The following is a 19,831-nucleotide window of genomic DNA, read 5'->3' as shown; positions in this document are numbered from 1 at the left end:
AACCTCGCTCTGCCTCCTCTCTCTCTCATTCATTCAGCTCAATAAGGGTGGGGGTGAGGGGGGGGTTGGACTCTACCATCTGACCTCATGGGGGGGTCAGATGGTATTTTTTATATAAATTAAAAAATATATCAGCAATAAAACACATTTGTATGATGCTGTGATTTGTTTCCATGTTGTAACAGTTGATCAATAATCAATCAGTGACGACGACTGAACAGTACACACTGAGTCTGAAAGCACTGAACCATCAAAGAGTTAAATCCTGTGAAAACAGCGGGCTGCTCCTTTAACTGTCTCCCCTCATTCAGATCAAGCTATTGTCTGCCAGCAGGGGGACGGGCTGTACCACCAGAGGGGGGGAGCTGATCAACAGGAGGACATGGAGGCGGGCTGTGATCAGGGCAGTCACGTGACAACACGGACCAACAAATACACTGTGTTGGAAGTTTGATGTTTGAATCCATCCGTCCCGTCGTTGATGCAAAGCACCACCTGCTGTCCACACGCACACATTACACACAGCCACATCAGGTTTGATTCTGTAACCCCATGTAGGTCCAAACTGGTCCTGCTGACGTCATAACGCTGTACCGAAGTACTGACAGTTCCTGAAGAGTCACAGCGCGTCTCAGCTGAGAGTGATGAAGACAGCGTCTTTGGGACTGGATACTGGACATGTGATGGAGACCACACAGACCATGGACTGCTGTCCAGAAGAAAGAAAGAAGCAGAGGACAGAACGGGAGAGAGGTCAGAGACACATGTAACGGGTCCTATATGCCTCAAGCCGGAGAAGAGGGGAGGGCAAGTCGACCCGCATATACAGCGCTCCCTGCAGGGGGAACGAACGTATCGGGACTTGGTTGTGGCCGGTGGAGTGAGGCAGGTGCACACCTGGCTCCACCTGGCTCCACCTGGTACAGGTATGCTGGTCGGCTGTAGCCTACCTTTGTTTCAGACTGGTGATGGAGGGTAATGTGTTTTTGTTTTATATTAAAGGTGGATGTTCAGTCGAGTGGTCGCTGGACACCGGCAGCGGGTCCGGCGGCTGTTTTAAATGCTATTAATAGGAACGCAGGTGTTCCACGCATGGGTTAAGAAAGTATTAGTGTTTTTGCAGAACATCAGGTTGGTGGCCGCTCTGCTCTTGCCATTATATACACACTATATATGTGTGTGTGTGTGTGTGTGTCTATACACTCTCTCTCTATAGATAGGGATCAATTGTGTGTTTCTTTGTGTTTTCTTGCCGGTGTGCAGCACAGAGGTCTGGCTGGAATATTTCTTTCTTATTCATTTGTTTTTATTGATATTTAGTTTAGTTTTTCCTTTCTCCTGAACTCTGCTTCCATACTTAACACCTGTCTGTGCAGTGTTCCAGGTTGTTAGGTGTGTATTTTTACTCCTGGCGCCATCTTTGGAAGTGGGGTGGTGGAGGTGGGCATATTCATTTTGTCAGGTTTATTGATTGTTATTGATTTGATTATACCCACCATGCATCACTTCATCAGCTGGTCTGTGGCCCGGACACACAGCTCAGCCTGACCTTACTCCACCACACTGTTTACTTCACCCAGTTCACTTCTCTGTTCACTCCTCCACCCTGTTTACTCCTCCACCCTGTTTACGCCTCCACCCTGTTTTCTGTCTCCACCCTGTGTACTCCTCCACCCTGTTTACTCCACCACCCTGTTTACTCTGTGTACTCCTCCACCCTGTGTACTCCTCCTGTTTACTCCTCCACCCTGTTTACTCCACCACCCTGTTTACTCCTCCACCCTGTTTATGCCTCCACACTGTTTACTCCTCCTGTTTACACCTCCACACTGTTTACTGTCTCCACCCTGTGTACTCCTCTTGTGTACTCCTCCACCCTGTTTATGCCTCCACACTGTTTACTCCTCCTGTTTACACCTCCACACTGTTTACTCCTCCTGTTTACGCCTCCACCCTGTTTTCTGTCTCCACCCTGTGTACTCCTCTTGTGTACTCCTCCACCCTGTTTACTCCACCACCCTGTTTACTCTGTGTACTCCTCCACCCTGTGTGCTCCTCCTGTTTACTCCTCCACCCTGTTTATGCCTCCACACTGTTTACTCCTCCTGTTTACTCCTGAGAGAGTACATATTTCTATGATATATTTAGATCGTGTGGTACAAAGGGTTTCTATTTCCTTAGGATCATATTTTCATATGTGTGTTTGCAGATTATTGATTTAAATTAATTAAATGCTGCTGATCTAATCACCACGGGACATGTCTTAGGGACATGTAGTGTCTAGCACCGGCTCTACCTCTGCAGGTACCACAGCCTGAGGAACAGAACGGCCAGGTCCAACATACAATCTCATTTGTATTAATTACCACCTCATTATTGATCATTTATTACTAGTAATTCATGTCTGATTTAATGTACTTTACAGTAGGAATACAGTTTTTATTTTTGTGCTATTTGTGGGTCAATGGAGCAAAATTTCATTCTTACATGAACTACTGGTCAATGACCATAATACATCTGTTCATCTAGAGGGCGCCATGGAGTCAGACAACAATTCACAACTGGTTAAAGAAGAGTGAGGCCCACTACTGCTGATGTCAGCCTGAACATTGTGGATGATCATTACCAGCCCTCATACTGTATACCCGGACCAGGGTGTGTGGCCAATATTTACAGATACGGAAGTTATTGATCGCTTGATCCCAAACAGAGACTTTAATACAAAACTTCTGTCACAGTGGTTTTAAAGGACGACGCTCTGCTCTCTGTCCAACATGGTTCACTAGAAACACAGTGATGACAAGGCAAGAGTGAAGAATGAGGGCACAGACACACACACACCGTGAGAAGAGCTGCTCGGTGAGTTCTCAGCAGGTGACAGCCACTCGTCTGGTTGAGATTGAAATCTTTCTGTGCTCACATCAACACGTCAGAACATGAGTTAAAGGTTCTTTGTTCTTTGCTGTAAAGGTCTGGATCAATAAGTGCAGCTATTGATTACACAGAAAGTTCTGATTATGTTTATTATGTATCATCTGCTATGAGCCAATCAGGTCCACCAGGAGTCTTTCTTGTCTCTTAAGTCCCCAGAGCTTGCTGTGCTGTCTGTTAATGACTGGGTCTGGGTTTGTAGGCTCCTGTGTGAATAACCTACAGGAAGAAACATTCATATGTGACTTGTTTGTGGCCCGCAGGGCATAATGCTGATTCCTGGGTATGATTCAGGTGCATTTTCACCCTGATTATTTGCATGATTTTATGTTATATATTTATTTGTTCTTTATTATCAGCTCAACAGAAGGCCTGAGCTATTAGACAATAGATTATGCTGTGAGAGTCATCAGATTAAAGTTATACAAATGAGTCGTTTAGACCAGAACTCTTTCACTGGGGAAAACAGACCTGGGCACCTCCCAGCATGCAGTTCTCCACACCAACCCTGCTGTGGGCCTGATTTAAAAACAGGTCCTGAGAGGTTCTACAGCAGTTTGTGACCATGGATGAAAACCAGAAGAAGAGTCCAAAGAGAGGGAACAGACGGAGCCTCCACCCAGTGAGAGCTGCCTCATGGAGATGGTCTTTGTTTTCTGCTGGTGGATGACGGGGTCAACTGCTACAAGGGCCGAACACACTGAACTCTGAGAGCCACAGGAAAACCAAACCAACATGATTCAGACCACTTGTCCACAAAGGAGCACTGCATTCCCCTGAAACAGGAGGTTCAGGTGTGTGGGGCCTGTAGGAGGCGCTGTCAGCCTGTAGGAGGCGCTGGCAGGCTGTAGGAGGCGCTGACAGGCTGACAGCCTGTAGGAGGCGCTGACAGGCTGACAGCCTGTAGGAGGCGCTGACAGGCTGACAGCCTGTAGGAGGCGCTGACAGCCTGCTAGAGTCGTTTAAATTGTTTAACAGCTGATAATGACCCACAGGCTGGCAGCCTGTAGGAGGCGCTGACACGCTGACCGCCTGTAGGAGGCGCTGACATGCTGACAGCTTGTAGGAGGCGCTGACAGCCTGTAGGAGGCGCTGACACACTGACAGCCTGTAGGAGGTGCTGGCAGCCTGTAGGAGGCGCTGTCAGCCTGTAGGATGCGCTGTCAGCCTGTAGGAGGCACTGACAGCCTGCTAGAGTCGTTTAAATTGTTTAACAGCTGATAATGACCCACAGCAGTAAACTGTGTCTGATCAGAGTTCATCAACTGAAACACTTTATGACACGTCATGAATCAATAAACCCCGAGATCTGTCATGTTGTCATTTCTACCCAGGTTTCAGTTTTGGGGTCTCTATTGCCATGGTAACTTCATCACATGTCGCTGTCCGACAGGGGGCTGACCTGGTGTCGTCATGCTGAAGCACTTTCATGACTGCAGCGTCAGACATCTGCACAGCGATGCAATGGACACGTGTGCATGTCAGAGACTGAACAGATCTGATTAATCAATAATGAAATCAATGATGATCATGTGACTGTGAAGACTGAGCTGATACAAGGAGGATCCATCAGAAAAGGCCTGAGCTGCCGTCTGATGATCATAAACAGCAGCTATCAGCGCTCCATCTGACCTGACGACAGCCGTGTGGTTAATCTGTGCTTCAGCAAACAGCAGCAGGAGATTACAGCGTGACGCTGCAGAACACACAAGCGTCTGAAGGTAGCGACCTCGTGAATTATTCAGCGCCAGTTACCTGTGAAGGTGTTACAAACTCTCTCTAGTGGGAGGAGTCGGAGGAGGAGTCAAAGTGTGCTTGGTGTGTGTGAGTGTGTCAGAAAGACACAGAGGAGCAGAGCGAGCAGTGACCACAGACTGGACCGGATCTGAGGAGCAGAAGGTACAGAGTGTGTGTTTGGTTCTAGGTGTTGGTGTTACATCTTTCAGGCTGTGACTTGGTTGGGCTTCTGTGTGACTCGCAGTGATGTCATATAAACTTTGACCTGGGGCTGCTGCAGGGCATGATGTTCTGTATAGCAGATGGCAGCGATCACTGGGGCTAGTTAAGTGTGTAAAAACGTCCAGACTTTAGTTAAATGCAGGCTGCTGCTGTGGTTTAGCGGCCCTGACGGAGGTGACCAGCGCCCCCTGATGTTCACCTGCGTCAGCTCACGCAGGTGTGGTGGCTCACGCCAGCTCTGTGGAGGCTGGTCGGACGTGTTTGAGCGCTCAGCTCAGCAGATGGTCGCTGATATTCTGAGTCTGTATGTTTACCCCAAAGCTCTCCCATGATGCAACAGGCTGAGCCTCTGCACGTGCCGGCTGTGTTGTCTGAGAGTTTCCACTGCACTCTGCATTTTGGACGCTCAGAAAGACGCTAGGTCAGGTCACATTGAGCCAAATCTCCTATCGCTGACGAGTGAAAAACAGTGACATCACATGGAGGACAGCTTGATGTCACAATGTCATCATTACCTCCTCCATCTCTGTAGGACCCGAGGATCTTCACAATGTCCTTCCTGAATGGAGATCCAGATCAAGCTGAGAAAGTCAGCAGCAAGAAGGCAAGAATGGATGTTATCGATCAGCTGACAGGTTTGATCAGTCTGATGACATCACACTGACTGCTGTCACTTGTCCTCCTTTCCTGCAGGAGGGGCCTCTGTGCCGTTCTGCCAGCCCCACCAGGAGGCCGTTCAGCAGGCCCTCCAGCCCACGCTTCGCTCCCACCAGGACCTCCAACCTGACTCCGAGCTCATTTAAACCCAGTGTCCCCTCACAGACCAGCCCACTGGACTCCCCACCTGGACCTCCACGCAGGTACACATGCGACACAGCTGAGAGCTCCACAGCCACAGAGAGTACAGTGACTCTGAGTGTGTTTGTGTGTGTGTCAGGCTGAGTTTCAGTGGGATCTTCAGGGTGGCTTCCCGGGATTCAAACCAGCAACCCTCATCTTCCCCCGTCAGCATCAAACTGTTTACCCGCAGCAAGAGAGACAAAACCAGAGGTACTGTCCGTGTGTGTGTGTTTGTGTGTGTGTTTGACTGACCAGCTCAACCTCCAAGGAGGCTAATGCTAAGCTAGCTGCTGCTTTCAGAGTGAAAGTAATCAGTTACTTTAGCAGCTGGAGGTTTGAATCAGCCTGTCAGGCACAGCTCAGGGCTTACACACACACACAGCCATGTCACCATGACTTCAAATCATAGTTTTTATCATGAAACAATTAACATGATTACACACACACACCACAAAGACAGACACACACACACACACACACCACAAAGACAGACACACACACACACACACAGACTCTGTCAGCAAACAGCGTCATGTGACCTCTGCTCTCATTCGGTCCCCACATATTGTGACGCCCTCTACTGGCAGAACACAGGCGCACCGCCACTGTTGTGTTTGATCATCTTCTGTCACTGCTGGTAAAACTCATTTCACAATAGGTATCTGTGTGTTGAATTCATGTCCTCACAAAGAGAGAGGTTTGTTTTATTCAACAATTGTTGTTGAATAAAACACACACACACACACACACTGCTCCTCTTTGTCCCTCCCAAAGAAATTTCTGGAAGCTGAACTTGGCATCTCTTCAGTTACAGATTTTGGCAGCTGATACACACTCACACTCATACAGTGTTGTTCAGTTGTGTTTCTTTATTTTAAATGTCACATTGATGCTTAGTGTTGAGTGGAAACATGTTCTCAGAACCTGCAGCTTCAGGGTCCTTCATCAGGACGATGAGTCCATCGGTCAGGCTGCAGGAGGTCTGAGACACATGAGGAGGTGTCCTGAGCTGAACCGTATCAGGTGTGATCTCTGCAGTGTGACCACAGAGACCCGTGGAGCTGTGGGTGGAGCCTGACAGACTGATAGGAGCCCTGCTGCTGTGTAAACACTGACCTGCTCATGATCTCTGTGATCCAGAGATAAAGGGAGGCACATCAGAGCGCTCTGTTTCCACCCTCAGACGGTGACTGTAAAAAAAAAAACTGCTGCTCACAGACCAAAGCAGGATGCAATCAGTCCACATTAACGCCGCCGAGGACGCCGCCTGATTGGAAGGACGTTCCAGAGCAGTGCTGTGTCCTGGGCTGAATCATGTGATCTGTCAGTGTGCTGCAATCTGTCTCATTTTAGGGTCATGTGTGACATCACTTCCTTTTTTTGTGTTTCCTCTTGGCAAGGCTGTGGTGTCCATGGGTTAAACCTGGCATACAGTTTACCTGTTACTGATTGGCTGAAAACACAGTCTGAATTTGGTACTGTAGCTTTAAGAATGAAGGGGGAGGAGTCATTGGACTGAAAGCAGGTGATCTTGCTCTTCATCCTCTCTGCAGAGCAGTAGCAGACTTTACTGTGTGAGTGTTTGCAGTGCAGACAGCAGAGGGAGGTGGGGCCACCACACACACACACACACACAGACACACACACACAGAGCAAGGACCAATAACACAAAGCGATACTCTGCAGAAAGACGTGTGAGGAAGCGCTGGCTCTGTTTCAGGTTTGTCAGCTGAGTTTACTTTGAAAGTTATTGATCTCTAGACTATGATAGTGAGAAGTTCATTCGATGTGTGTGAACCTTTTTCTATTTGTTAGTTTGAGGTTTGTTTTTGTTTGTTTTTAGTTTGACTCGCCGCTCAGCTTCTCTCAGCTGCTTTCATGGCGATGAAGCGTCTGAGCAGCTTGATGCTGGGGAGGTTAAAGCAAAAGGACAGATGGACAGGAAGGAGAAGGAGTGAACCTTATGGAGGAGGACAGGAGGAGGAGGAAGACAGGCCAAGGGACATTAGGTTAGGACAGACCTATGGATGGATGCTGAGGAGAAGGTCTGAACCCTGTGGACAAACAGAAGATGAAAAGATGAAGGAGAGGAAGAAGAGCGGCCTGAGGAAAGAACGCAGGAAGTCTGAGACCAGTATTGATGGCGAGGACAGGAGAGACAAGAGGAAAACAGAAATGAGCAGACAGAAGGACACAAGGAAGTCTGCGTCATGGATGGTGGAGGACAGAGCAGGAGGACAGGTAGACAGGAGGCAAAAGGACATAGACAGGAAGACGCTGCGGCGGCGGTCTGAGCCCTGCAATATCCTGTATGTCCAACTGCTTCCTTTGTCCAACAGGAAGAGGAGGGAACTGCTGTGGAGACGCACAGGACGCAGGACGTCCTGCAACGAGGGGGAGAGTGCACAGATGGACAGGAGCCGAGAAGAGGGACAGATGACCAGAGGGAGGTCAGAACCGATCGGCCCTCTGGACAACAGTAAGCAAATAGACATGGACAGTGCAGCTGCACTCAGTTCAGGGGCCACATCCTTCCATGATGTCAGAAAGTGGTCCTTCTTAGACCTAGTCAGGCCTCCACAGCCCACACCAGCCCAAGGTTGGACAGAACAGACTGACTTTACCAGTCAGGGTGATCTGCAGAGAGCAGAGCCCCTGAAGGACGCAACCCCTGAACTGAGACGCACAGTAATAGTTGTATTTATAGTCTGGCTGAACTGGAATATAAACGCTCATCATAGCTGACAGGACCCAGCAACACAACCCCACAATCCACCATCACAGCTGCCCCCTGGAACCTGTCAGAGACCCCCCCCCCCCCTGTACAATAGCACTGAGCTTCTTGTTCTAGTTACAACAGGAATGCAGCCTAGCAACAATTAGCAACCACTGGCCGTTTCCATAGCAACAACCTCATAACACCTTGGCAATCCATTACTAACACCTTAGACAACAATCGCCAACCAGCATACACTATCAGCATGGTGCCACACAAACCCGACCCGTTAGCTGCTCGCTAACGGCACACGCTATGGTGACGTCACAGCTTTCTGTTCAGACTTTGCTGTGTTTTTTGGGTCTGTAATGTGTTTCGGATTAATGTGGCTCTGCTTTTGGACAGAACAGAAAGGAAAAACGTCAGGGACAGTCTGTGCTTTTATCTGTGTGTGTGTGTGTGTTCAACACAGCCACTCTGCTCTAATCTGTTAAAGTGCCAGTCAGTTTGTGTTCCTCCTCTTTGTGTAGAGTTTCCTATTAGCAGATTGTTGTGTGTGTTTCTGGCTGTGTGTAAGCACTAACTGTGTTTGTGTGTGTGTGTGTGTGTGTGTGTGTGTGTGTGTGCAGGTATTTTAGAGAAAGAAGCACAGGGCAACCTACATTATTAAACACACACACAGCCGGTGCTTACCTGCTTACTTAGCTTGTTGCCAACATTTGTTTTGGTCCACAAACATGATGTGCTTGAGACACAGAGACACAGACAGACAGAGAGACAGTCTAAAGACGCGCTTGTTAGGTCAATTGGTGAATCTGGTGTGTGTGTGTGTAAATGGTTGTTTGTCTGTGTTGTTGCCCTGTTATGAGGAGAAGAGGGAGTCAGGACAGAGAGGATGAAGGAGAGAGAGGAGAAGAGGGAGACAGGACAGAGAGGATGAAGGAGAGAGAGACTGAGACATAAACTCAGGCTGATGGGCCCAGCTGAGCTTAAAGGTACAGTACGTCTGTTCTCTACCCCAGCAGCAGCAGTATTGGTTCCTTGGGGCCCTGCTGGTGTTTTGACCTCCTGTTTTATGCCTGACAGCATATTTTGATGGTTGACTCAGTGTGTGGCGGTGATGACATCATGATGTAGTTAGTGGTTTTAACAGGGCAGGACTGTGAGGTTATTATTATCCTCTGCCAGCTGTCATCATCTTAAATATAGACTATTATCACTGTGTGTGTGTGTGTACACGAATTAATTCTATGCAGTGACTCTGAGGTTCCTGCAGGAGGCGACATTTCCACACTTGCTGCAGAATTACTTTTAAACTTATTGATTGTCTCCCCCTCTCCACTCCCCCAGCCTCCAGTCTCTCCTCCCCTCCTCCTCCTCCTCCCTCTCCTGCTCCTCGGGAGGAAGCGAGTGTTTTCCAGCTGGAGACGTACCTGACGGAGCCGAAGCGTCCGGAGACCAAGAGGCTGCGCTCCTACTCCTCACCCCCTGACACGGGACACCGATCCTCCCCCGTCTCCTCTTCTTCCTCCTCCTCCTGCTGCTGCCGGCCGCCCCCGGTGTCTCCAGCGGTCAGGAGGCTGGTGAGTGAGGAGCGTGTGTTCTTCTCCACATGTCAGTGTGAGTGTGTGTCAGTGAGTTTCCTATTAGCAGATTGTTGTGTGTGTTTCTGGCTGTGTGTAAGCACTAACTGTGTGTGTGTGTGTGTGTGTGTGTGTGTGTGTGTGTGTGTGTGTGTGTGTGTGTGTGTGTGTGTGTGTGTGTGTGTGTGTGTGTGTGTGTGTGTGTGCGTGCGCTCCCCCTCTCACACCTTTACATCATCACCTCTCACAGTGATCATGATGCGACCTGCTGCTCACTCCCCTCTGCAGCTCTTTGCCTGAAACTTTACCAAAAATATATTTAAATCAATTCATGTTTAAAAATCAAACGATCCAAAAAATAAATCGGTTCAATCAACTTTCCCCGGAAACTAAAGAAGAAGGCAGAAACACCCAGAGGCAGAGCTCGGCGCTGTCCGGCACTTGTCGGCAGGTTCCGGTCAGGCCCGGCACAGTGATGCTGACAGACTGAAGCGACATCAAACTCCCAGTTATGATCAGGGACAGCACCGGAAACTGGCCTTCAAAATAAGACGACACCTCAGCACTACAAGGTGGGCGTTGAAACCTCGTCATCCCGGACATGGATGACGAACATGGTGAAGTTAAAATGAGTACAAATCTGCAGACAGTCAGTTTTAATTCAATTGTAGTTACTTCGGCCGTTGGTTAAAATGATTAATCGATCTTTTGAATCGTTAATTAAAGTCACTGAATCAAGCCAGAACCATCTTACTTTGTGACATCATTCATAAAAGCCATTAAGTAATAATTATTAATTTATATTAATATGATATGATATAATATGAAGTCATCGCATTGGAAGCTTTTAATACGAAATTCCACACCGGAAGTGCAGCGCTGTTGTTTCTGTTAGCTTGTTAGCCGCTGCTGCTCTGGTGGTCGCAGCTACCGTTCCAATCTGGGAAGAGTCGACACTTCACCGGCGCTGCAAGGGGCTCCCGGCCGGATGGAGGATGGAGGCGTGAAGAGGGAACGGACTGCCAGATAAAATCTGAGGTCGACTCGGCGGAGAGCGGGGCGAGAAGGAGCGTTTAATGAACGGCGACTGTCAGGTGCTAGCTAACGTCCCCCACACGTCATCAGCAGCATCAGCAGCAGCAGCCTTCAAACAGCGGCTTTATGTCAACACCTGGTCCACACAGACCCTGCACGCTGCCACTGCTTACAGACCGGTCTATTGATCGACTGCTGCCACATCATAGTTATTGATGAAAAACACCAAATTATCTGAGAACCAAACGGTGCGTTACATCAGGGCTCTGCTGGCAGGTGGGTCTCATGTGCTGCAGGCCGCTCAGGCGCACATACAGTTTTTTTAATCCGGTGTGATGAGGATGTGATCTCCTTCACACATCATTACATGAGCGCCATCTTAAACTGTTCGATCATTAATACCCTGCAGCCTCCGTCTGATTGATTTGACCATAAACGGGTCTGTGGACTGGAGGGTTCCATGTGTAATCCTGTGTGAACCCCCCTTTAGGTGAACATCCTGTTCACAGACACAGGGTCCTACAGGTTCTTCCTAAACATGGAGGAAAGTGCCAGCTGCTCCAGCTGCTGTAACCCTGTCAGGCGTTCACCACTTGTGTCTTTGTTGCAGGTAGAAGTTGCAGACGACATGTCGGAGCAGCAGGACCCCGGCGATGGCGGTAAGATTCTCTGAAATGGCGACAAAGGTTCCTCTCATAGTCTGCAGGTACAAAGTAGCACAAAGTAATGACACCAGGTGAGGTGCTGTGTCCCAGAATGCTTTTCAGTTTTATGGCAGCTTCACAGCTGGTAAGATGGGGGACCAAGTGGTCCTCAGGTGTTGTGTTGTCACGGCAACAGCCAGCTTAGAGACAGACTCAGCTGATCAGTGGTGAAATCCTTGTGATACCAGGATAGGCATTCTCTCTCTCACACTCACACACACACACACACTGGATGTTTCTGTTAATACTATTGATCGTGGTCACCCCAAGCTCCGCTCCACCCTGTCTGTGTGTGTGCAGCGTCGCAGGAGAGAGACATCTACATGCGCTTCATGAAGTGTCATAAGTGCTATGACATCATCCCCACCAGCTCCAAACTGGTGGTGTTTGACACCACACTGCAGGTGATCCACACACACACACACACACACACACTGTACTGTCATTCTGTGTGTCTGATTGACTGATTGATTGATGATTGGTTATTGGGGGTTCCAGGTGAAGAAAGCCTTCTTTGCTCTGGTGGCGAACGGAGTGCGAGCAGCTCCTCTGTGGGAGAGTAAGAAGCAGAGCTTTGTGGGTAAGATCAATGACGATCATCAGTTTGTCTATTGACAGGTGCCCTTTAAAAGCATTCTCCTTTCCTATTGATTATTGATCGCTGTGAGACAAATGTTACACACACACACACAGAGACTGTTTTGTCATGAATCTCTTGCTGTTTCAGGAATGTTGACCATCACAGACTTCATCAACATCCTGACCAGATACTACAAATCCCCTATGGTAACACACACACATATTTCATAAGCTTTGTTACTGCCCAGAAGTAAAGCTGATGGTCCCATGCATGTGTGTGTGTTGTCAGGTGCAAATCTATGAGCTTGAGGAGCATAAGATTGAGACGTGGAGAGGTAACATCTGTGTGTGTGTGTGTGTGTGTGTGTGTGTGTGTGTGTGTGTGTGTGTGAGAGAGTATGTAATAACTGTATGTTTATATTGACAGAACTGTACCTTCAGGAGACCTTCAAACCACTGGTTCACATCTCACCTGATGCCAGGTGAGTGTGTGTGTGTGTGTGTGTGTGAGAGCGAGAGATGTATTTTTATACAGAGCCAGATTCAGGCTGCATCATTTATTATCTGCTAAAAATAAAGTGAGGGGGGATGAACAGAGGAGACAGGAAATATGTTTCAAAATAAAGCGTCAAACAGGACAGGTGGAGCAGCCCTGTCTGCACATTAATCAAATCTCTCCTTCCTCCTCAGTATATTTGATGCTGTGTACTCGCTGATAAAGAATAAGATCCACCGCCTGCCCGTCATTGACCCGGTCAGCGGGAACGCCCTCTATATCCTGACACACAAGAGGATCCTCAAGTTCCTGCAGCTCTTTGTGAGTCCACAGCGAGGGGGGCTGGGAGGCTTGGGACACTCAAGGAGTATCACAAGCCATTCATCACATTTCGCCAGTACTTTTTTTTTCACTCGTCCAACTCTCAGTACGCTTAATGTGAACCTGACCAGCCAATGACAGCCTCCCTGTTAGGAAGCTACGGCTGAAAACGAAAAAAAAACGGAGCAACTGGTCCCTAAAACCACCTTTATGTTCAGTACTGTTTCTGCCGGCAGCAGCGGCGCGTCTTATAAGCCTGTGTCTGTGTTTGAATTGAATTGAATTGAATTGAATTAAACAGTAAAGTCAGTATGTAAACAGCCAGTCAGTATGTAAACAGTCAGTCAGCATGAAAACATTAAAGTCAGTATGTAAACAGTCAACATGTAAACAGTCACTCGGCATGTAAACAGTCAGTCAGCATGAAAACAGTAAAGTCAGTATGTAAACAGTCAACATGTAAACAGTCAGTCAGCATGAAAACAGTAAAGTCAGTATGTAAACAGTCAACATGTAAACAGTCAACATGTAAACAGCCGGTCAGCATGTAAACAGCCAGTCAACATGTAAACAGTCAGTCGGTATGTAAACAGCCACTCATGTAAACAGCCAGTCGGTATGTAGCCAGTCAACATGTAAACAGTCAGTCGGTATGTAAACAGCCGTTCAGTATGTAAACAGCTGGTCAGTATGTAAACAGTCAGCATGTAAGCAGCCAGTCAGCATGTAAAAAGTCAGTCAAAGAATCTTTGTGAATACGGCCCCTATTCTTTATGTCACTCAGCCCTCCCCCTGCTGGACAGACTGCTCATTACACCCCTGTGTGTGTGTCTCAGGTGTGTGAGATGCCCATGCCAGCCTTCATGAAGCAGACTCTGGAGGATCTGGCCGTGGGAACATACGCCAACATTGCGTACATCCACCCTGACACACCGCTCATCACGGCGCTGTCGGTGTTCACACACCGTCGCGTCTCCGCCCTGCCTGTCGTTGACCACAATGGTAACGGCTGCATCATCAGGCGAGTGTCTGCGCAGCCTGAGGTGTCTAAATACTGCTGTCCTGTGTGTGTCTGCAGGTAAAGTGGTGGACATCTACTCCAAGTTTGACGTCATTGTGAGTACAGCTGTACAGCTTGTGTGTGTGTGAGAGAGTTTTCTTTGTGTGTGACCTCTACCTGTTACTTCTGTGCACAGAACCTGGCAGCCGAGAAGACCTACAACAACCTGGATGTGACGGTCACTCAGGCTCTCAGACACCGGTCGCAGTACTTCGAAGGAGTCATGAAGTGCAACAAACTGGAAACACTGGAGACTATCGTGGACCGCATTGTGAAGGCTGAAGTAACACAAACACACACACCACACACCCCACACACAATCGATAAGCTGAAACGCTGGCTGACAGTATCTTTCTCTGTGTAGGTTCACAGGCTGGTCGTTGTTGATGAAGAGTCTCATATTGTTGGCATCGTCTCTCTGTCTGACATCTTGCAGGCGCTGGTCCTCACACCCGCAGGTACACACACACACACACACACACACACACAGGAAAAAAGTATTAAGCCTCATAACCGTACCTGTCTGTCTCCAGGTCTCGGAAGGAAGGAATCTCTCCCCTCACAGTTGACAGGTTTGAGCACAACAGAACCACAGACAGCATGTACAACTGGACCTGACCAAGACCAGGACCAGGATACAGAGCAGCAGACAGGGACAGAAAATAACCCACTTCAGGAGAAGGAGCCTGGTAAAGACACAGGATGCAGCAATGCCGATACTGCAGAGCCCTGCCAGCAGGGGGGGACAGAGGGGGAGACAGCACAGACAGTGAAAGGTGGACAACAGAAGAAAGACAGGGAGGATGAAGAGACAGTGGGGGAAGAGGACAGAGACATGGACACAAGAAGACACAATGCTGTGACTCAGGTGGACGGGGAGGCTGAGAGGGCCACAGCAGACACAGAAGGAGGGCAGGGGGAGGTGGTGGGGGAGACAGCAGAATGTGAGACAGGGCAGAAAGAAATAGCAGAGACGGAGAGAGTGCATGGAGAGACAGAGGGGGAAGCTGCAGAGACAGAGAGTGTGCCCGGGGAGACAGAGGGGGAGGCAGCAGAGACGGAGACAGTGCATGGGGAGACAGAGGGGGAGGCTGCAGAGACGGAGAGAGCACATGGGGAGACAGAGGGGGAAGCTGCAGAGACAGAGAGTGTGCCCGGGGAGACAGAGGGGGAGGCAGCAGAGACGGAGACAGTGCATGGGGAGACAGAGGGGGAGGCTGCAGAGATGGAGAGAGTGCCCGGGGAGACAGAGGGGGAGGCAGCAGAGACGGAGACAGTGTATGGGGAGACAGAGGGGGAGGCTGCAGAGATGGAGAGAGCACATAGGGAGACAGAGGAGGAGGCAGGAGAGACCGAGAGAGCACATAGGGAGACAGAGGGGGAGGCTGCAGAGACAGAGAGAGTGCAGGGGGAGGCAGGAGAGACGGAGAGAGCACATGAGGAGACGGAGGGGGAGGCAACAGAGACAGAGAGAGCACATGAGGAGACGGAGGGGGAGGCAGCAGGGAGGGAGAGAGCACATGAGGAGACGGAGGGGGAGGCTGCAAATGAAGAACGGAGGGGGCAAGAGGAGGTAGAGTTACTGGAAGGCGAGGAAGAGAGGGAGGCACCGTGACATCATCAGCCTGCCATGCTCTGGACTTCTTCAACAATCTGGTTGAGTCTACCTCGAAGGTGGGGGGGGGGGGGGGGGGGGGTGTCATGCAAGGAACGGCTGCAGGACTGTGATTGGACAGTTCCTCTACGTGTGGGTGGGGCCGGTGGGTGATAAACACGTACTGGAGCCAATCAGTAGATCATTATTTTAGATTTTTATCAAAAAACTGATGACGTGTGGCCACCAATCATCACCATGGCAACACCATTTTTAAATGGCCGCCTCTGATTGGTGGAGAGTTTGTAATATTTAATTGTACAAATCATTGTATTTATGTGAGTGGTGTTGAAGTGGTGGGGTGCACTCATTGTTTGGACCAAGCCAGCAGCAGGACCATCATGCATTGCATGTGGAGTGGGATGTGTTTCCTTTTGTGAATGATCCAGCGGTCCTCCTGGTACTCTTTAACCCCATCAGCACCATGCCCCTTTCAAATAACTTCAACACTGTCAACATGTGACTCTGTTTCCTGATATTGATCACTTAAACTTCCACTGCAGAGTTTCTATCTGGATTTTGATGATCAGAGCCAATAAAATGTCATCTGATCCAGTTTGTCAGGTGGACTGTTGAGGTAATCCTGGAGACACATCAGCCACCATGTAACTCTCTGACTTCCTTTCAGACATCAAATGATAAATCATCAAATTAATTAATAATAACTGTAGAATCATTTTAAAAAAGTAAGAATGAAACTTGACAGAAACATGAGATTAGCTTGAAGTGGACGGAGAACACTGAGCTGTACACGTTTATAAAGAGATATTTACAGATGTCCCCAGGCTCCCTCATTCATTCAGATTCTGTACATCAATGAATTACACCTTTACAGTCCCATCTTCATCATCATCATCAGACAATCCATCTCATTGCAGCTTGAACCGTTGAAACTGATCTTCAGCTGACCACCACCTCAGAGTCATCATGCCGCTGCAGTCTTCAGTGGAACATTAGAGTCACGGTGCTGCAGTCTTCAGTGGAACATCAGAGTCACGGTGCTGCTGCAGTCTTCAGTGGAACATCAGAGTCACGGCGCCGCTGCAGTCTTCAGTGGAACATCAGTCACGGTGCTGCTGCAGTCTTCAGAGCCTTTGTTGTGAACATCCTACTGCTGCAGGTTGCACAGGCTCAGGCATTGGTTCGGGTTTTATTTCTGTGTAAACAGAGCTCCCAGTGTGATCCCAGCTGCTCCCAGTACGACCAGTCCAAACAGTGTCCTCAAGGACCAGGAAGTGACAGGAGCTCTGGACCCGTACAGTTCCACAAAGGCATCCTGGGAAATGAGAGAAAATGGCTTGAATGTGATGTATTCAGAGCGTTGGTCAGCAGTCAGCTGCCTCCACATCCACCAACAGCAATGACTTCTGGGATGCCTTCATACCAGACGTGTTCTGTTTTTACTACCTGGAGGCCGTAAACTCACATTAAGCAGGAACAGTGTGTGACTTCTTTAACCCTTACTGCACCTTTTAAACATACACACCTCAATATGATGGAGGCTCCTGATTGGTCTGACACCGGGTCAATGCCTGCAGAGTTTGCTCATTTCACATGTTTTTAATCTGGCCTCATACTATTATATTAGAGTTCATATTAATGGAGTCAAACCGAAGCCAGCAGCAGCCCGCCTGTTTCTGACTGCTGGAAAGTTTTGTTTTTGAATTCTGAGAAAGCAGCTCGTCTCACCACTGCCTGTGTTCTGACCAGACACACACATAAACACACACACAACTTAAACACGTCCTACTCTTAAAATTGTAACCTAAAAAATGTAGGGATTACAACCCCACCTGCTGCCACTGTAACTGAAAACACACACACACACCTCAGGTCTTCATTTTTAAACATTGTGCAAGTGTGTTGTTTTTTTTTGTTGAACAGATTTCTACAGAAACAGTCAGTTGATCTGCAGCCTGAGACGGAAACGCAACCACACTGATTACCTGGAAGGATATTTCTAGGTAATACCACACACACAGACACGCACACAGAGACACACACAGAGACACATGCACAGACAGAGACGCACACAGAGAGACACGCACAGACACACACACAGAGACACATGCACAGACAGAGACGCACACAGAGAGACACGCACAGACGCACACAGAGAGACACGCACAGACACACACACAGAGACACACACAGACACACACACGTGTCTCATCAGGCAACGACTGAAACAACCTAAATAAAAAGCATCTCTCATGCTCTAAACCAGGCTCAGCTGATTCGTTGACACAAACTACTGGACATTCTGTCAGCCAATCAGAGTGCAGCTAATAACAGTATATTGATTATCGTCTCTTTGTTGGTTAAATTGTATGTTTTCCTAATGAGAGCTCTGAATAAGCTGTGCAACACATCTCTAATGTCATGTGGATTTTTGAGGCCTTAGTGAGACACACACACACACTGTCTGCAGAGTTTTAGGGATTTTCTGCACTTTGCATATCATTTGTGTTCGAACACTCTGCACAGACAAATGTGTCTTTGTGAGGACCAGCATCCTTACACACTGAAACTCATGCTGACAGGTCAGAGGTCAGCTGCCACAGGAAGTAAACAACATGCAGTCTTAAATACTACGTGAATAGGGATGGGTGGGTCTTTGGGTACAACAGGAAACAGAAATTCCTCCTACCCATCCTCCATTATCTTCTATCCATTGGTGCAGTGGCGCAGAGTCCAGACTCTCCTCTAGCCAGCCAGCAACCTCATCCACCTGGTCTAGTTCACCTGCTGTGGCCAACTCTGCACTCAGAGCTCCGCCCAGAGCCATCATGGTTACGATGCGTCCCCAGTTCACCCCATTCCTGAACAGCTCCTCCTTGATCACTGACAGGCTGCGCCACCGCGCTGCGCCGCCATCATTCCTGCACAGCCGCAGCACCTGGACACTCAGGTCACCAGAGTACCTGTGCTCCAGCTCATCACTGGCAGCGCGCAGCACCACCTGAAGCTGGGGCGGAGCCGAAGAGGAGTCTGACAGGAGACAAAAAAGCAAGAATACATGGGTGATGTCCTCACAGGAAGGGAGGTGTCATCATCATCATCCTCATCCTCATCATCATCATCCTTAGTGTTTGCAGCAAAAGTTCTACAACACCAAATAGGAGTGGACTCACTTGTTGCCATGACAACAGCACACCTGCTCACCTTGACGGGGGTAATTTCTGGTGACGCCACGGCGTGACGTGCTCGTTTGCTCAACTAGCCATGACGAGGATGACGTCGCCACGTCGATGCGCGGCGGGAAACGCCCGGCCACGCTCCTGCTGAGTAGCTTGTAGCGCAGATAATCCTCCACGATGTCCCGGCTGCTGTAGGCGGCGGCCATCGGCAATCACATCCTGGTGACGTCACAGGTCGGCTGGTGAAGCGACGATCGGATACAGATCATAAAGAACTGATAATAGCGTGCTGTGTCCGGATGTGACGTCAGAGTCTGTAAAAGTTTTCACAGCGTAGGAAGTTTAACCTGTGGATCATCTGCTGACGTTCAGTTACAGGCTCTGCCTCCAAATCAAACGGCCAGCGGATCGATTATCTGCTGATTGACAGGACCCGGAATGATGACAGCGCGAGCTGCTGCTCACAAATCAACAGCTGGGTGGAGGAGAGCAGATCGATCAAGAAGAGTCAGACAGCGACTGGTCTTCCTCTGCGCTCCTGCTGAGACTGCACGTGCTGCGCACACACACACACACACACACACACACACACACACACACACACAGCCGACGACCACGCCCCTCCCTCTGACCGCCGGGATTCCCCTTCAACCGTCCTGCTCCTCCTGTTGTGTTGTTGTTGTTGTGTGTTTGCTGCCCCCCGATGGCCGTCCTGCTCACTCACATATTAATCACCGTGTATGAAACAGGATGAAACATTGAAGAACTTGTGACGTCATGTAATTAAAACCTTATTTATCATGAATTTATCAT

The 19,831-nt window shown here is 48.9% G+C and overlaps 2 protein-coding genes and 1 long non-coding RNA gene across 3 annotated transcripts; 2 read left to right on the top strand and 1 right to left on the bottom strand.

Annotated features, from left to right (window-relative positions):
- Window positions 1-787: 787 nt before the first annotated feature.
- On the top strand, window positions 788-4,258 carry LOC114452955 (uncharacterized). Its single transcript, XR_003672392.1, has 3 exons — window positions 788-926; window positions 2,530-2,859; window positions 3,466-4,258. It is a non-coding gene; the product is annotated as an uncharacterized LOC114452955 (long non-coding RNA).
- A 444-nt stretch (window positions 4,259-4,702) lies between these two features.
- LOC114453557 (5'-AMP-activated protein kinase subunit gamma-2-like) lies at window positions 4,703-16,981 on the top strand. Its single transcript, XM_028433508.1, has 18 exons — window positions 4,703-4,830; window positions 5,423-5,494; window positions 5,584-5,750; window positions 5,828-5,940; window positions 9,797-10,029; window positions 11,675-11,723; window positions 12,069-12,172; window positions 12,267-12,348; window positions 12,496-12,554; window positions 12,637-12,682; window positions 12,775-12,829; window positions 13,038-13,164; window positions 14,001-14,166; window positions 14,243-14,280; window positions 14,361-14,507; window positions 14,589-14,682; window positions 14,758-15,359; window positions 16,799-16,981. The coding sequence occupies exons 2-18, from the start codon at window positions 5,441-5,443 to the stop codon at window positions 16,979-16,981; spliced, it is 2,319 nt and encodes a 772-aa protein (XP_028289309.1). The 5' UTR covers window positions 4,703-4,830; window positions 5,423-5,440.
- Window positions 16,595-19,631, bottom strand: LOC114453219 (apoptosis regulator Bcl-2-like). Its single transcript, XM_028432992.1, has 4 exons — window positions 19,366-19,631; window positions 19,044-19,257; window positions 18,529-18,869; window positions 16,595-17,154 (listed from the first exon to the last, which is right to left on the bottom strand). The coding sequence occupies exons 2-4, from the start codon at window positions 19,222-19,224 to the stop codon at window positions 17,029-17,031; spliced, it is 648 nt and encodes a 215-aa protein (XP_028288793.1). The 5' UTR covers window positions 19,225-19,257; window positions 19,366-19,631; the 3' UTR covers window positions 16,595-17,028.
- Window positions 19,632-19,831: the final 200 nt, after the last annotated feature.

The sequence above is a fragment of the Parambassis ranga genome, chromosome 20, assembly GCF_900634625.1.
Source record: "Parambassis ranga chromosome 20, fParRan2.1, whole genome shotgun sequence".
Taxonomy (NCBI): Eukaryota; Metazoa; Chordata; class Actinopteri; family Ambassidae; genus Parambassis; species Parambassis ranga.
Note: the sequence above shows the minus strand (reverse complement) of the source record. Positions and strands in the feature narration are given on the sequence as shown.

Coding starts and splice junctions, on each gene's coding strand:
- LOC114453557 (XM_028433508.1), top strand. CDS start 5,441: ATGTCCTTCCTGAATGGAGATCCAGATCAAGCTGAGAAAGTCAGCAGC. Junction 14,683..14,757: donor GCTGGTCCTCACACCCGCAG/GTACACACACAC, acceptor GTCTGTCTCCAG/GTCTCGGAAGGAAGGAATCT. Junction 15,360..16,798: donor GGGAGACAGAGGGGGAAGCT/GCAGAGACAGAG, acceptor CCACCACCTCAG/AGTCATCATGCCGCTGCAGT.
- LOC114453219 (XM_028432992.1), bottom strand. CDS start 19,224: ATGGCCGCCGCCTACAGCAGCCGGGACATCGTGGAGGATTATCTGCGC. Junction 18,870..19,043: donor CAGAAATTACCCCCGTCAAG/GTGAGCAGGTGT, acceptor GTCTCCTGTCAG/ACTCCTCTTCGGCTCCGCCC. Junction 17,155..18,528: donor TAGAAGATAATGGAGGATGG/GTAGGAGGAATT, acceptor CTCATTTCCCAG/GATGCCTTTGTGGAACTGTA.